The sequence below is a fragment of the Puntigrus tetrazona genome, chromosome 8, assembly GCF_018831695.1.
Source record: "Puntigrus tetrazona isolate hp1 chromosome 8, ASM1883169v1, whole genome shotgun sequence".
Lineage (NCBI taxonomy): Eukaryota > Metazoa > Chordata > Actinopteri > Cypriniformes > Cyprinidae > Puntigrus > Puntigrus tetrazona.
Genome location: NC_056706.1, coordinates 12,522,844 through 12,541,250, shown reverse-complemented (window position 1 = coordinate 12,541,250; position 18,407 = coordinate 12,522,844). Strand labels below are relative to the sequence as shown.

At 37.3% G+C, this 18,407-nt stretch overlaps 1 protein-coding gene across 1 annotated transcript; it reads right to left on the bottom strand.

Annotated features, from left to right (window-relative positions):
* Nucleotides 1-102: 102 nt before the first annotated feature.
* cacna1sb (calcium channel, voltage-dependent, L type, alpha 1S subunit, b) lies at nt 103-18,398 on the bottom strand. The gene is made up of 45 exons (XM_043246394.1): nt 17,962-18,398; nt 16,618-16,723; nt 15,070-15,209; nt 14,751-14,884; nt 14,329-14,481; nt 13,971-14,176; nt 13,284-13,387; nt 12,878-13,017; nt 12,701-12,785; nt 12,461-12,621; nt 12,018-12,243; nt 11,596-11,803; nt 11,398-11,518; nt 11,081-11,195; nt 10,549-10,645; nt 10,275-10,344; nt 9,803-9,935; nt 9,557-9,686; nt 9,411-9,470; nt 9,221-9,327; nt 8,722-8,809; nt 8,507-8,614; nt 8,378-8,430; nt 8,128-8,274; nt 7,809-8,010; nt 7,432-7,590; nt 6,864-6,974; nt 6,691-6,774; nt 6,154-6,201; nt 5,740-5,766; nt 5,532-5,657; nt 5,312-5,377; nt 5,131-5,222; nt 4,836-4,995; nt 4,609-4,736; nt 4,402-4,498; nt 3,955-4,057; nt 3,780-3,881; nt 3,565-3,692; nt 3,365-3,487; nt 3,045-3,268; nt 2,897-2,973; nt 2,117-2,202; nt 1,936-2,022; nt 103-1,842 (listed from the first exon to the last, which is right to left on the bottom strand). The coding sequence occupies exons 1-45, from the start codon at nt 18,162-18,164 to the stop codon at nt 1,621-1,623; spliced, it is 5,547 nt and encodes a 1,848-aa protein (XP_043102329.1). The 5' UTR covers nt 18,165-18,398; the 3' UTR covers nt 103-1,620.
* Between the last annotated feature and the right edge of the window lie 9 nt (nt 18,399-18,407).

Sequence of the window (18,407 nt, the reverse complement as noted above, 5' to 3'; positions counted from 1 at the left end):
CTTTCATCAAACGATTTGTATATTTTTTGCACATTATTTCTATAGCACTAAATCTAAATGGGCGGACAGCTTTTTCCCACATCCCAAGAAAAAATATGAACATCGGTTTCACGTTTATTAAATTGCACTTTTAACAAATGTTCATTTTTCCAAGACACACAGGCTGAGGTGGAAAGTGTATCTAAATGCAAATCCATCAAAATTTTGCACTTTGCAATGACATATAAAAACGTGCTGAACAGAAATGAAAGATCAGCCCTTATACAAGAGAAAATACAGCTTTAAGACGTCAATTTGTGGCATCAGTCAACACGTTATTTTAAGTTTACCTGTACTTTAAAAAGGTGCAACATTGCAATAGTCAATGATTTCATTTAGCTGCGACATTGAGAAGGTTGAAAAAACTGGAACATTGTTTTTAAAAAAAAATATTTTAGCATTATTTTAGTCAAGTATCTGCAATTTATTTTTGAACGTGCATGCTTCACATGTAAATGGCTACATCCACTGTCCCTAGAAAACTTCTCTAGCCCACTAAAAATCCCTTTTCTAAGAAAAAAGGTGTCAGTGCCTGTGGGTAGTGCACACATTAAATCCAGTTTATATCCGGCCTGCGTCACATGCTGATCCCATTCCCACTGTCTTATATCCATCTCAACTGCATTATACAACAAATATGCAAGCCATTAAATTAAATAAGTAATAGTAAAAAAAAAAAATCTTAATCCTTTATTCCAGTTTGCTCCATACTAACCACTGACTGACATTTCACTTTCAATCCCATTATGAGCATTGAGAAAGATTCTTTTGAAGAATGTAAAGGCTCATGTGAAACATATATGTACTTCAATTTGCAAATAAAAACATTACATTAGCCTTGATCGGACATTATAAGCCCTTCTTACCTCATTTGTAAGATTGTAAGAATTTGCTAAGTGAGTCAATGCAAAAACAACGTTTTTTTGCATATAGTACTTGTCCTGTCATTCAATGCAAAATGTAAAAAAAAAAATCTATTTAAATCAGATGAAAATGAAAAAGATCAAAAATCTTTAGGACCAGTAAGTTTTATGTCATATGTTTTTTTTCTAAAATCCATCTTTAAAAACTGCTAAAGATTATTCCTGTAAACAAAATCTGAGGATAATAATATCTCCATTTAGTGTAACAATTATTTTATAACTCAATAAAAAAAAGTTGAAACCACAAGTACATATGGTAGACAAACCAAAGAGAAGACTTGCCTTTGTGGCTCTATGTCCACAGATTACAAGGTTTTCAGGCATTTGTCTGTATTGTGTAACTCACTCAACTGTAAATGTTCACAAAAGTGTGAACAATTTTATTGAGGATATTTGGTAAATTCAGTCACCAAAAAAAACAAGTCCTAAATCAGAACAGCCATCAGAAATAAATATCACCAGGCCTCATTAAAACAGCAGTAACATGTTCAGGCAGGCGTCCTTTTTATGTTATTTCTCTTGCTATCATAAAAAAATAAGCCTTCAAAACAACCAGGGCGCTACCTGTATATAAACTGAAGTAAGTGATTTTGGACAATGGCAGAAGATTCAGGTTGATGACATTTCTTGAATTTGCTCAATGTCTCTCAGTATGTTTCTACACGGCACTAGTGTTTTCCTTGGGTTTGGTGCCGGGTGGAACTGGGATGGGACGTCGCTTGCGTTTTGTTACCTTGCCGCTCTGCCTGTTTACAATACCCTGAGCCATACCCTCCATATCCTCCATGCCAATATTAATGGCTTCTGCCAGCTCCTTCCTAGTCACAGATACAAACTGCGGGTCCTCAGCCAAGGAGTCTAAACCACCGTCTCTCAGTGCCTGAGGATTCACGGACAATACAGTGAAATGATCTTTCCTGAGAAGCTATGGAATAAACGTTAAGTACATGAGATGTGGCCTGGTGTATTTTACCTGCTGAATGAGTTTGTTGGTGGCTGGTGAAGCTTCTGTTGCTGCTGTCTGGTTCTTTGATGGCCCATGTGAGGGGTTATAGGGGAACTGAGAGAGTCAGACACACACGGAGGAGTCAGAGAGGAATATCAAGTAGTCACTGTACTGTGTTTAGCTCAGGAAATGTGACACCTGTCCACACCTGTGTGATATCGGTCCTCACAGTGAAATCTGACAGCCGTCTGTCATCAACGCTTGAGGCCCCGCCCACATACGAACTGGAGTCTCCTATTGGATGCACAGAAAATAATGTAATTTATACTATAAAGTTTTTAGAGTGCTATAATATCAGCTTAATTTCTTCATGGTAATAATTATTATATTTTGACATAATATAATTATTATTAATGGCTTGATAGTTTATAACAGATTTTAATATATTTTAAAATGTAATTAATTTCTTTGCTGAATTTTCAGCAGTCATTACTTTCGTTTTTCATTAACACATGGTCCTTCAGAAATCATCCTTATATGCTGATTTTGTGCTCAAGAAACATCTCTTATGATTACTAGTGTGAAAAATGTGGTTCCACGATCCTTTGATAAATACAAATCTCAAAAGAACAGCATTTATATAAATATTTTGTAACATCACAATGTCACTTTTGATTAATTTATTGCATCCTTGCTGAATTAATCTTAATTATAAAGTTTGACCCCAAACATTTGAACAGTAATGTATATGGTGTATTTGTTGCATTTGTTGTATTGCTTTCAATTAAAATTGATTTAAAGTGAATAACATTGAGCATTTTCAATGCAATGCTGTAAAACAAATGACCGTGTGGCATTAATGAGATTAGTATAAATTAATTGACAACAAAAAAATATTATGGGTCCTAATAGGATATAAAAAAAAATATATATTTTGTTTATTCTCTATTTATCTTGTTTTCTTTAATCACCTACTGTTTCCACTTACTTATGTCCTCGTATGAGTAGTTTCTGGCAGCAGCAGCTGACAGTGACTCACTCTCAAATGTAAACCTGGATGACATACTAAAAACAGCATCAAATGAACATTTACAGATACACATTAAGTGTACTTTTCATTATAGGTAACCACTCACTCTTCGGCAAAGTTGGCATTGTTATTGGTGTTGGTTGTTGTTGGTATGTTATCAGGGAAGAACTCTGTGTTTGGGAGGAAGACGGAGTCTGGAGGTGACTCTATATCATCCAGACGAGTCTCCACAAACTGCAGGGGCCTCTGGCTGGTCACCTGTGTGGAGAGCGGGCTGCTGGGCTCAGAGGAGAAGGGGTCCGTGTTGAGTCCAAACAGACCTCCTGTCCGCTGCATGGATAGAGACATAGAGACTATGAGTCTACATGGACGTCTTTATCTGCCTGTGTATATTTCCTTTTCTGAAGAAGAAGCTTCAGTGCAGACCCTGTAGATGCCTTCCTCTCCGCTCTCTAGGGCACGGTCCAGCTCATCCTCAGCGATCAGGTCACCCGAGATAGCCCTGTGCAGCTCAGGCGCTGCTTCCTCCTCGATGCTGCGCAGACCTGCCTGCAAAGTCAGAGGGAAGTCTTGTTAGCATTTTCCTTTTTATGGTGTTTACTGCAAGCATTTATCACAAAGTGAACCTTAATTTCATCAGCGTTCTTCTTGGTGGGCCTGTAACCGTAGTATTCCTCCTGCCGCTTCATAAACTTGCGGAAGTGTTCCTGAATCAGGAAGGTTGCGTAGAACTTTCCAACGGTGACCTCATCCTCTACAGCCAAAAAAATTACATCACAGTCAGGCATGGATTGAAAACACGTAAATTAAACGTAACTGGCTATTATCGCTGCTATCTCACCTCCAATGGGCGGAATGACCTGGTCCAACAACTTCATACTGGTCCTCTTCCAGATTGACTTAATGATGGCTCTCAGTTCCTCATTGGCCTGCTCAAAGTTTCCTAACAGAAAAATCGTAATGAAATCCTATGCCGCAAAATGAACTGCTTATTTAATTGAAACTCAATTACACACCTTCTGTTTTGATTTTCAAAGCTGTTCTGACCAGTGCGAAGAGAGTGGCGTTGAAGGTCACTGTGCCATCGCTGTTCAGCGGCATGTTCATGGAAATCAGTCGCTGAGGTGGAAGTTCACAAATAAATTCGAAATACTCACTGAAATACTGAAAACACTGAAACTCTACTGATCAAAAGTTTCAAATGAAAATGGCAAAAAATTACAGTTTTTAAATTCTACATTTTAATTGTATTGTTTAAAGTGTTATTGTATGAAATACAGTTATTCAGTATATTTGAGGGGATCATGTGACACGAAAAATTAGTAGCTACTGAAAATTCAGATTGGCCATCAGCAATTTTAATACATACTGAAATACATAACAGCATTTTGAAATGTAAAAATATTTAACAAAAATATAAAACCCCAACCCCAAACTTCTGAACAGAACCAAAACTGTCTTACCTTACACGCTGAGCGATGGGGACAAAATTTACCAAAACCCAACGGTGGCTGAATTCTCCGCAAAAGAGTAACTACATCCAGATGTTTGATTCGTCCCCTTTATATGGACAGAATATAGTGTACTTTATTATTAATGGAATATTCTAAAAGCATGAAGCTACAGAATACGTTGACACTGGCATTGGAGCCATAAGTGCTCTAACTCACGTCGCTTCAGGGTCATACTCTGCCCAGATCTTCTTGAACTCATCCAGGTGATGCGGGCCGAGGATGGACCAATCGTGAGTGAGGTAATCGAAATTGTCCATAATCACAGCCACAAATAAATTGATAATCTACCAGGAACAAAATGATTTAGTTTCAACAAACAGCAGTGTTGGATAAAATATTTTGAGCTGCGTCTACCATATATAAACTGCTTCGCATCTGCTTACCAAAAATGCACACAGCATGTAAAAGCTGAGGAAGTAGAAGACAGCGATGCTGGAGCCGCAGGTATACTCCTCTCCAGGGCCATAGTCAGATTTGGCATCACAGAGCTTCCCATACATAGAGGCCAGCATGATTTTAGGCCACTGCTCTCCAGTGGCAACACTGTGAACCCACGCATAAATCAGTTACCTGATTTTTTGACTAAAAATAGAGCTGAGTCAACTGTATGCAAACAATGACTTTTATTAGAAAACAAACAAATAAAAAATGATTTCTCCCATTATATTGTTGACTCACCGGAATAATAACAATACAGCTTGAAGGAAAGTTTGAAAGTTATTGTTGCGGTTAATCTCCGTACCATCAACCAGAGCAACTTTACCGAACATCTAAAGAGAGAGGATGAAAGATTTACAAAAAATTGTATAAGAAGAATGAGAGAAGCTACAGGAAATTAGAATAGATAACTGTAGCTCACCTGCATCCCTATGACAGCATAGATGAAGAAGAGCATGACAATGAGAAGAGCCACGTGAGGCAGTGCCTGAAGAGGAAAACACAACATTATGAACTGCAAGATACAGTCAGTTAAAATAAAAAAATAAAATAAAATAAAATTCATCCTTATGTTCATTATATTATTAACTAGGTAGCTATTATTGATTATTTAAATTCATTTTCTTTCGTTTTCTTCCGACCTGGAAGGACTTAATAAAGGTCCACAGAAGGTTCCTGATCCCCTCTGAACGATTAAGCAGTTTAATGAGACGCAGCACACGAAACAGCCGGAAGAACGTGATGGAAACTCTGATATTTTCTGCATCCTAAGAATCAGAAGAATTATGAGAGAAATGTTTAGTTCCATGTATAAATATTAAAGATGCCACTGAAAAGAAAAATACTTACAGCTATTGCCTGCATTGGATTTACATCCTGAAAAAGAATACACTCTATTCAGTTGAGTCGTGAAACATAATATAATTATAGCATATAATATCACATAAAGCATATTTTTAATATCAAGCATATTTTTGGATATTTAAGCTTTTAGAAACATGTCAAGACAGAGACTTTATCTAAATTGCATATATAAAGGAATAATGAATTTAAACCCTTCAAATCAAACCATTTAGGAAAGTACATTGATATGAAGCAAAAAATCAAGCACATTTTCTTTTGCATCAGTAGGAATCTGCTGATTGAGCCATAAAGTCAAGATTTTTAATGGCTGCCTAACAAATTAAAATAGAGAAATGTTCTCCGCTTAGTATGAGGAAAGCTGAGCAGTGTCTGTCCCATGCAGAGCAGAATGATATTTACAGCACAACCATGTAGACACCACAGTCCTCCACTGGCCTCCAGCGCACTCTGAGAACAGAGAGATGAGAAGTCAGGATGACGGATGAGAAACGGCAATGCATCTTGCGAATCAGGACAAACGTGAACATAACATCAAAATGATTTATCACACTTCCAAAACAAGTGGTTATTTATATTGACAATAAAAAGTGCATCAAGTCACTCTTGGAGATGTGGAGCGGTGTGTATTAAGCAGCTGTGAGAGATGGAAAGAGGGTGGTTCATTAACACATGTGAAATGAATCATGACAATGAGCCCATCGATGGCCGCTGATGAGTGAAGTTGGTTGAATGAGAAGAATACTAAGCTGGAGCTGATGAAATCGGTACCTCCTGTGCACTAATGCTGATATTGACTGCTTGCTGTGGTCTGTGCTTCATGTATCGCTAAATGCGGGTTTAAAATACAAGCCATTGTTTGAGATGCTTTTGCTTTTGTAGAGATATCACTCAATATTTTTACGTAAGTGTGGAGTCTCAAATTATTGTCATACTCACATCAACCTCACTGAGGACCACATCAACAATACTACCGACCACGATGACGAAATCGAACACATTCCAAGGGTCTCCAAAGTAACCCTATGTCATGAGACACACAAAACAACAACAAATGTCATAAAAAAGAGCACACGTTCTTATACCGTTACAAACTGAATAAGCACGAGTACCTTTGCTTTGAATGCAATGAGTTTGACGATCATCTCACCAGTGAACAGGACAGTGAAGATGACGTTGAGATTGTCAGATAGTTTGGTTATATGATCAGACTGGTTGCAGTGCTGCACCACAGAGAGAAGAGAGAAAGCAGATTAACAAGGCAGCCATTTAGAATTTATACAGAATGAATATTGTTCTGACTGACTGAATGAGATTAAGCGTTATTGTTTTTTTAATGGTCACTGAGTGTGAAGATAATAAATATTACATACTTAAAAAAATACATTAAAAAATGCCAAATATCGACTCAAAATCACTAAGACTTTTTAATGTCTAGAAGGTTTCTTGTGATCGTCAAGGTTGCATTTATTTGATCAAAAATACAAAAAAAAGTTAATGTTATTATTAAAGAGTTAACATTATTAATTATTAACATTACCGCCTCTTTTGATCAAATTAATGCATACTCACTGACTAAAAATATTTGTTTCTTTAAAAAAATCTCAATGACACCAAACCTTTGAAAAGTACAGCATATCATTAGCTGTAAACAAACAGAACTTCTATTTATTTGCTAACCTGAATTCCAAGACACAGTGTGTTGAGCATGATGAGAAAGAACATGAGGTACTCAAAGTAGCAGGAAGTAACGAAGTACCACACACGGTACTGGTGCGGGTTCTTCGGGATGTAGCATTTGAGGGGCCGTGCTTTCAGTGCATACTGCACGCACTGACGCTGGTGAAAGGTGAGACGGAAAGAGAAGATGATTATAAAATTGCAGTAAGCCCAGTTACATTAACATACTGTATATCCAATGAAAGTGGAGTTAAACCAGGTATGTGAAATGCAAATTCACAGCATACTGTAAATAGGATATTTTGCTTAAAATTTATCACTCAGTATACACTGGATCAAATCCCATGCAAAAAGTCCATCAGAGATCACATTGTTACCTGGTTCTTGTCTAGCTCGCAGTTCTTGTATTCCTGCTCTCCTTGTTTTTGGAAAGTGACGATAACGAAGCCCACAAAGATGTTCATCATGAAGAAGGCAATGATGATGATGTAGATTATAAAGAATATGGAGATTCCCACTCGGTTATTGTACAAAGGGCCCGTGTCAACTGCATTTGTGTCTATAGCCTTGTATAAGATCCTGTTGAAGATGAGTGAAGGAAGGTTTTGTGTGAGACATGTTCTTGACTCATGAAACAAGGTTATTTAAGTGCAGCTAGAAGAAGATGAAAAAAAGGAGTAGATTTCACACACTCACTCAGGCCAGCCCTCGAATGTGGAGATGGTGAAGAGAGCCAGCATGCCGTTCAGGACATTGTCAAAGTTAAAATCACTGTTGACCCACATGCGCTGATGGACCTCCATGTCATGAAGAGAGCTCTGCACATGCTTTAAAAATGTTCCCCTAAGAAAAACCGAATGCAAATGAAATGTTTTAGATAATTATCATGCACAACATCAAAAGGAAACAGCACAATATTCAAAGAAATGTGGCAAAAAGTACTCACTGACACTCCTCTGCCGTCTTTTGAAGAGGGTCCGTACAATAGTACATTTTCCCCTAATTAAAGGAAATTTTTTAGCATACAGTCACTTCCTTCATTTAAAAATGCAGCACAATATGCTGGTTGTCTCACCTTGAAGAGTTGCACTCCAATGCAGGAGAACATGAAGTCCAAGAGCATGGTGACCAGGACGATATTACCAATGGTCTTTATGGCTACAAACATACACTGGACCACGTGCTGAAGACAAAGATTTGATTAAATTCAGTGCATAAAAATGTATCATGCCACATTACAAATCAAAGCAGTTTTTATTATTATTTAAAGAAGGCTGAATGAATACACACCTTTAACCCTTTGGCTCTGTTGATGGCCCTTAGAGGTCTAAGTACCCTCAACACCCTGAGAATCTTCACCACTGAGATGGTACTCGACCTGCAATACAATAATGCATTTCAATTAGTGGCCTTCACTGTATTTTAATTAAAACTTTCAACAAACATTCACTTGTATGATTAATTCATTTCCTTTTTAACTAATGCTGCTAAAAAAACAAGCAATGTTTTTCTTTCAATACACATTATCATAAAGAAGTTAGTTGTAATCTACATGTGTTTCATTTGAATGGCTTACACGTTTGTACATGTTGAAAAATACTGTTGGTCATCAGTGGAATAATGCACATGCAAGAAGAGTTAACAGATTTTTTTTTTTTTATTGGTTTGTCTTTGTAATTTATATTAAGTTATATTTATTGTTTAAGACAAAAATATCCCTGTCAGAGCAATAAAATGATGATTAATGCATGCTAAAAACTGAAACAACATTCTATATTATTGAACTTACTCCATGCCCATGGACAAGAGGGAAACACCCACAACAATGAGATCCAAAATGTTGAAGGAGTTTCGGCAGAAAGAGCCGGTATGCAAGAACGCTCCATAAACTGTCATCTAAAAATACACAGGTCAGTGCTGAATTAAATGTCAGCCAAACCACAAATCTGAAAGTAACATGAAGTTGACAAGCACATTACCTTTAGCACGATTTCAATGGTGAAGACAGTTGTAAAAACAATGTCGGCATATGCCAAGACCTGTGAAATGAATTAAACAAATTATTAAACTAAAATCTAAACTAATAGTTTAGTTAATGCAATACAATAATAAAAGTTTCTGGTACCTTGTTTCGGAATGAATGGGGGTCAATGGGGTCTTCAGCAGCCAGGGAGATACTGCTGAGGAGGATGAAGAGGAGGATGATGTTGGTGAAGGTCGTGTGGTTTATGATCCTGTGGCAAAGCTTGCGGAACCTTTGAACAAACAACATCGCTAAATAATTTTAAAGCCATGTGTAGGCACAAAGTCTAGTTTAAAATGTAGTTTTGCTGGTCTACATGGTTTTATGATTTAGGGAATAAAGTCCCACTTGTTTTGTGGGCCAAAGATGAAAAAGGAGCTGGCCTCAGGCATGGGCACCACTGTCTCCTTCAGCTGTAGGTCAGCCATGGGTCTGGGCCTGGGGCTGATCGGGATCTCTGGTTCCTCTTCCTCATCGTCACCTGAGCAGAAGAGAAAACATTGCGCTTATTTGTGATCTATTTGAGTGACGCAAGATTTATTTGGATTAGCATTGATCATGAAGCTTTTTATGCTGTGAAGCTATTTCAATTTTGCACAGCTCAAAAATCAAATGAAGGTAGCCAGGCCTGTGGTTTGAAATGTGCTCTATAAATGAGCTTGGAAGCTGGAGCTAATAAAACATTTTACTTATAATAGATCAGCTATCTTTGAACGTCATCCATGTTTAGAGACGCACCGTTAGGTCTGAGCCAGCATTTTCTGAAATGTAGCGACCTCAAATTACATATAAAGCCAGTGTTAGAGTCTTTCTGCCTTACCTGGAAAGTCTGCAGGAGGGAAGGGGTCTTTCACTTCATTCACATTTGATTCAAACTCATCTATCTTGAGCTACAGACAAAAACATGAAACTTGTTTACACTTTTATTTAGCAGACAATAAATGTCTAGCATCAGAGCCTAAAATATGATGTGACTGATTGTAGATCTGATATAGTGAATCATCCTAATAAACTAGACAGAAAGTCAACTAGTAAAGTATTAAAGTAAGTTTTATATAAAACAAGCACAGTGAGCTCTTTTGTGTCAGATGTACCTTTGCTGTGGTGGGCATTCCCTCAGTTTTTGACCTGGACTCCATTAGTCTTTTAGCCATCAGGGCCTTCTCCTCCTCACTTTTCTCCGGCAATGTTCTTATTTGAATAAATTGACAAAATGTTTAGTAATAAACAGACATGTTTTCTTATGGCCACCAAGGTAGAATTAGTTTGATCAAAAAAGAAAAAAAACTGTTCCTATTTTAATATTTACATAATATTTATGTAATTGTGCTTTCGATGGAAAAGCTGAATTGTCGGCAGCAATTATTCTAGACTTCAGTGTCAAATTATCCTTCAGAAATAATTCAAATATGCTCATTTCATACTTCAGAAACAATTCTTTTTATTGTCAATGTTAAAAACAATTGTGCTGCTTATTGAATTTATTTTTTTTGTAGAAGCTGCAGCTTTTTTAGGACTATGTAGAAAAGTACAAAAGAAACCTTTGCTACATAACAGATATGACTTTTTTTATGACAATTTAATGCATTCTTAATCAAATAAAAGTATTATTAATTGTTCTTTTACCTCATGAGTTTCCTTCGGGCTTTCTCCTCTGCTTTCTCTTTCTGTGCTGCTGTCAGGCTCTCAGCTTCGGCTAGATTGTCCACAGCGATGGCCAAGAACACATTCAAGAGAACGACTGTTTAGCAGCTTGCTAAGGAAAAGTCCAAACAAACTTATCCAACAATCCAACATTACTGATTGCGAAATACTTTCCACTTAGCAATTTAAATAAATAGGGTGCTTTGCTATATTCTTTAAAACACACACCGAATTCCCATTTATCATCTCCAATCAGTTATGACAAATTCATAACATGGACATATGCTTCAAAAGGATACAGTTTCCACAGACATACAGAATTACAAAGTAAATGCTAACAAGAATTCCTGGAGACTGAGGTCCACCATGAGCCATGATTCCATTGTACATAATTGAATCCCACTCTTCTCCAGTTAGGACCTGAAAGCAAAGCCCAACCTCACATAAACAGCTTCTTTAATCGGAGCAGAGTTTCAATAAAACTGCTGCTGAAATACCTGGAAAACACTGATGAGGGCCTGTGGGAAGTTGTCGAAGTTACTGCGCTGAATCACTCTGTCAGGGAAGTTGAATTTCCCACCAAACACCTGCATACCCAGGAGGGCAAAGATGACAATGAAGAGGAAGAGGAGCAGGAGCAGGGAGGCGATGGATTTCACTGAGTTTAGTAGTGATGCCACTAAGTTATTAAGTGATGTCCAATACCTAAAGTCCAATGAGAGAAAATAACTGTCTTGGTGAAAGAAACATGAATTTTGTGTATGATAGGATAAGATAACATAAGATAAGATAAAACATATAAAAATGTTTATTCAATAAATAAATGGCATATTTTACAATGTAAAAAAGTTGTACTACTATTAAAGTAGCTGTACTAATAAGATACACTTCTTATTACTTTTGAGTTGAATGAACATACCTCGTGAGCTTGAATAAGCGCAGGAGTCGTATGCATCTCATGACAGAGATCCCCAGCGGCGTCATGATGTTTGACACGACCAGAAAGATCTCCAGTATTCCGATCGTGACCACAAAGCAGTCAAATCGGTTGAAGATGGACATGAAGTAGGCTCTCAGACCAAATGCATACATCTTCATAACCATTTCAATCGTGAAACAGGCGAGAAGAATTACATTTGCAGTGTCTGCAAACACAACCAAGACTCATTAAGTTCCACTTCATTCACTAAAATGAATATTTAATAAAATCAACAGAATTACTGAATGATTCCATTTTAAAGATTCCTCACAACAACCAAAAAAACTTATTTTAGTAAAATGCTAAAGAGGTGTTGGGAATCTTGAATTGCTTAATGTATTGTAATGTATTATTTATGTAATGTATTGCTTAATGGTACATACCTTGAAACCGCGCTAACCCCTCAGTCTGGTTATGATGCTCCATCGCAATGACCAGAGTGTTGAGCAACACAACAAGGAGAACCCACCAGTTGAAGAATTTAGATTTCACCCAAACATGACACTTTCTTCGTAAAACGACGTTCCAGCGGCGTGCGAGACGACTATGGATTACACAGTAAAAGAAGAATCAGTCTTTGGTTAAATCATGATGCTAATTTTTGCTCTTGATTGCACACTCACTAGAAATAGATCACCCTGTTGATCCCCTCCATCTGGTATAAACTGTCTGTCTCTGAATCGGTGTCCTTTCTAAGAAGAAGAAGTGCTGGAGAAATCAAAGTAGTGAGAAACTTTAAAGGTGCAGTTCCTGTGCTCAGATAGATTGATAGAATAACATAATGTGACGGACTGTAATACCCTCAGAATCTCCATCCATCATTTCAGCGTGAGTGATCCATTCTATGTAACCTTCCAGATCCTCATCCATTTGTTGTCGCTCTCGTAGTTTTTGGTACTCTCCTCGTGACCGTGACTTCTCTCTCTCCTTAGTAAACTCTCTGCACAGAGGAAAAACAGAGGAATAACTTCTCAAGTCTCAAGTTTGGCCACTTAGCCATGTAGTTGAGTTTGCTGAAATGGCCTCCTGGTCACGTGATATTCTTTTATTTTAAGTAGTTAAGGTAATTAGGTTATTTAAATATATATAAAGCATTTCAGTAGACTCATTCAGTCAGAGTGTATTTGGTTGGAATAATAATAGACTTTCAAACTTTAAGCAGTTACTATTAATACTTTTTATTAAAAACATTGCTAGAGCTAATACCCGCTCAGTACTCCAAGAACGAGGTTGAGGATAAAGAACGAGCCAACAAGTATCAGACTCAGGAAGTAGATCCAGGGCCATTCATTCCCCATGGCATCATTAATCTGAAAGATAAAACCATCACTACATTACATTTTGACAAACATTACATTTGGATTTCCAAAAAAATTATTTCCTATAATTGACAAAAAGTCAGTATTTGCATTATTTGTGTGGATTTTTCTCTTTCTCCAGTTTTTATAATCTTTGCTCTAGTAGGTTAATAATTAGCCTTTGCTTAAGTGAGTGTGCAGCTGTTCTCTTTTTAAAACAAAACGTAACGTACAAGGTCATACATGGCTGTCCAGTACATTTATAAAGTAAAACAATTAAAATGCAAGGAAAAACAGGGTATCGAGTTATTTCAGTTTTGACTTAATTTTGAATTATTTTGTTGATCAGAGAAAATACAGAGAAAACAACTGAAAATGTTGCATCGAAAATGTACGTCAGTCACTATTTTATTAATTAATTTTTTTGTCTGTGGAACTGTTGTGTAAAACTAATAGAATGTCACCATATAGCCTGTATTGATTGTTAGATTTAAACTGTCCCATTCCAATTTTTTAACTTTAGCATATTATTGCCTGTTAATATAAACTCTACAAAAGAGTGAACAGAATTATTATAATGTCCATAAGTAATTACCCAGTAAAGCACATCAGTCCAGCTCTCCGTTGTGATACACTGAAAGACTGTGAGCATGGCAAAGCCAAAGTTGTCAAAATGAGTGATGCCAAAGTTGGGACCAGGCCAACCTGCCCGGCATTCAGTGCCATTGATAGTGCAGCGGCGCCCGTTTCCAGCCTGAGCACAGGGCGATGGCTTCTCATTCTCTCTGATGGCAATGATATCTGAAACAGAGGTCGAACAGTACTGCCATTGATTGGTCAATTCGTTATCATTAGTCCAAAGAATTTTCTTTTACATATTTATAATGTGTTTTCAATTTCAAGATTCCCTTTATATGATTGAAGATCTGCAGAGTCCAAATAATAACACTCACTAGTGCCCTGGTAGTAACATGTCTTGTGCATTTTACACTTGAACAGCTCCAAACCCATAATGGCATAAATGGTGACCATGAAGAAGACCAGCAAAGCAATGTGGAAGAGGGGCAACATGGACTTCAGAATGGAGCTCATTACCACCTGGAGGCCTGGATGACAACAAATACACCAGTTTTTGTTTTTTTCTTTACATTCGACAAACATACTAAATTATATAGCAATTTCACAAGAAAGTTAACAAAGCATGTACATAAACCCATTTGTGTACTGTTTTCAGCACTGGCTCAATCAGTGATATTGAGTATACTAGAGGAGTATATTTATAGTGATTATAACATTATCCTATATATCCTATATATGAGTATATTGAAAATGTAGCTTTAAAGGTCTATGTTGCCTGGTGATTAAAAAGTCTTACTGGGAACTCCTGAAACAAGCCGCAGTGGTCGTAAAACTCGAAATGCTCTAAGAGCCTTCATATCAAACCCTCCTCCTTTCTCTGTGGGAACTCCTGCTATTGTGTTGATGGTGTCCACAATAAGTGTGAAGAGCCTGCAGATGCAATTTAAAAGGAGTATTATTCAAGAAATGTAAAACAACTGATTTTAAAAATGTCAGCTTTTTTTGTATTATTAATACCCCAATCTTTACATTAAAAAAAAATCTATGCTTCAACTAGGTTCAGGATAGTTTTGGGAATAATTTCATGTTTCTGAACATTCTAAATGTCATCTTACCCCATGAACACAATGACAAAGTCTAATATGTTCCAACAATTTCGTAAATAGGCTCCTTCATGGAACAAAAGCCCGTATGCTATTATCTTTAGGAAGCACTCCAGAGTGAAAATGACCAGGAAGATGTACTCCAGACTCTCCTGCAAGGAAACAATGTTAAAGGGGGGATTAATAGGATGATACAGTCACAATTCTGAGAACTGCAAGATACAAAAAATTTAAAAAAAAATGTATTCAGACCCATTAAAATAGGTTGGGAGAAAGTATTTTAACACTATTTTAACAACCTACAAGACATTTTCTTCAACTTTCTTGTTCTTCAAGTTTTGCAGATTCCCCATCTTAAAATAACTTTATATTGGAGGGGGTTTTAGTATCTTCAACACACAGTCAACTGCATTACACTGCAAAGTGCCACCGAAACCTGAACCATTGTGCAACATTTTGCCAAACCAAACAACTGTCCTCAATGTGCAGTGAGGATCTAATCAGTATGTTTACACACAGCCTCTCATTCTACATGAACAGGTCATATCGACCTAATTCTGACTGTCTACTGAGATCTGCTCTTAGCTCCCGTTTCATGACTTAGTATCCGAGGAATGGACAGCCCACTGGCGTAAGTCACTGTAACCCCAGGGGAGTAAATAAGTGAGTGGGGCTCAGATTTGTGCCATCTGAAATGTAATAACACTCTATGTTCTGAGAACGGAGAACATGACTGCACACGCTAATGGAAAGAGTGTGTGTGACCTACATACCGTCAAAGCTTGAATCATGAAATAATCTTGTGTAAAGAGGATTTATCATTACTTTTAAGTGTTTATATAGCTGAAACTAAAAACACACAAGAAATAGTGCAAAACAGCAAAGTTCTGTCATCACATGGGGTAAATGATCTCATCATTGTGCAGTAAATGGAGCCTCAATGTGGGACAGAACAGTCATGTCAATACAATCTATGCTAATTTCTCAGTAGGTGCGTCATGAAAATCCCCGTCTGAGATTTGAGTGTATTTATAAACACCGCACTTGTACCTTTTGGACATGCACATCTCAGAACAAAGACTAAATATAAAACTCATCACACAAAACAGCACCTGCTAGATCTGATATATTTTTAGATTTTTAAATAAACATTCTAAATTGCATTCTATGTATATTATGGGTTTATGTATATAAACCCATAATTCTATCTAACTTGAGCTTATGCAAATCACAAATTTGTCCTGTGCAACCGCCAACTGGGCGAGAACATTAGCGCACATGTATCAGTTTCAAAACATCTACGTCCCCCTTATAACCCAAGAGTCAAAGACCTGAGTGGGCAAAAATCTGAACAACACTTTATCTTGGACATGTTTAAGAATCTCAGATTCTCTGGCAACACACCACAAGGTGTGTCTAAGACATAACTGTCCCTTTACTTCAGTTCACATGTGCCATAATACTCATAATACCTTCAGTACCAAATATTTTCAAAATAAGCTGATGCATTACTTCACATTTATCGTTTAACATGCATGTTCTCCTATGGGAACTTCTCACCAATGTTAAGTTGGTGTTGTTGGTGTCCTCTTCAGGCATAGGCAGAAACACAGCCAGAGCTACACAGTTAGCGAAGATAGTTAGCAGGATGATGATTTCAAAGGGTCTGATAGAGTCTGCTCAGGAAAACAATGAGTAAATGGAGATAATCATTTTTTCACATTCAAGTTGGGGATCAATATGAGTCCAAATTGCATCAGTCAGATTTAAGTAAAATTGAACAGTCACCCATAGCCAGATACATGTAAAGCTGACTGTATTTGAGAAGTTATTTAGTAATGTATTACAGTAAATATTTAGTCTGCATAACTCTATATACTCTATATACTATATAACTAAATAACTGTAACTCTTTGTGAATTTCTGCCACTAGGGGATGGAATCAGAATTCCCCTGCCAGCTCAGCATCATGTCCACTAGTGATCCCACGCAACAGCTGTACACAGCCAGAATATCATTAAACTGTATAAATACACCTATGCAAAAGAGAGCTCCAAATGACTAATTTCCCATTCACAACAGTACAGAAGCTAAAACACTTCTACTCGAAAAATCTTAAATTAACATTTATACGCATATGTGTATTAATTAATGAACTAATCAGGAACTGAAAGTTTCACTTCATAAAGCAATTGTTTACTGTGTACGTCAGTTTTGTCTCCAAGGTTTGTCTTAAGTTAAGAACCCATTTCCAACATTTTCTGAACTGCAACACAGTCGCTTTTTGTTCTTGTTGGGAAGTTATGTTTAAAAACTTATATTTATAAAAGATTCTTAAAATATCTTTACTTGTATTTACACAATTCTCAATCCTAGCCCTATGAAACCAAAACTTTCACTGTAAATAAGGTTAATTAACACTAGTTTAAAGTCTTAGTGTATAGTATATTTCTGACTGGCTGCAAATAGGATGGGGTTCATCCTTATCATCTTCCATCTAAAGACCTGATCCAACTGCTTCCAATTGACCATGGCGAGGCAGATGCATAACAAAAGCTTAACACCTTCAGTTCACAACTGAGACACAGATTCAACAGCTTACGACACACTAAACCTGGGGATTATGAAAAACAACCGCCCGTTTTTATTTTTCACCACCTCAGAGATAAAGATATCTATCATGGAGGAAATATCTCCGTCTTTTTTTCCTTGAACATAAGATGCTGAGTTAGACAGATCAGTTATGGTTGCGTGCTTTTTCTGGCATGCATGCTAAACCAGCTCTCTGGGGGATGGATGCCTTTCTAAAACATGACCATTTCAATTACGATTCAAAACTTAACAATCATCAAAATACAGTCCAAAACAACGGAAACTAAAACGGGTGTAAGTTTGAAAGGATACTTCCATTCCACGATGTTCATGCAGGTCTTCCGGAAAGGGTTTTTGAGCGTGAAGAAGAACAGGGATCGTGGCGGTCGAGGGTTTCCTCCCGTGGCCTGCAGTTTCTTGAGTTTCTCCCTTTGCTTTCTCTTCAGTTCTTCTTCATTCATGATGAACGAGGCCAAAGCTGCCACCCCACCGCCACCGCCGCCGCCCGACTCCATTTTAAATCTCCCAAAAGTAAAGTCTTCTCAGTTCCCCACAACAAAGTAACACAACCTGAAATGTTTAGCAAAATCCTTGGTCTTCTTAAGTCCAGGTCAGATGTTTAGTATGGTTCTAGGCTTCATCCACCATCTCGCCCCCTCTCTCTGAGAAGGCACAGTGTACCTTCTTGGCCCTGGCCCCTGCTGCAAACCTACACCAGACAAGCAAGCACTGGAGGGGTAGGGAGCATTTAGGCGCAG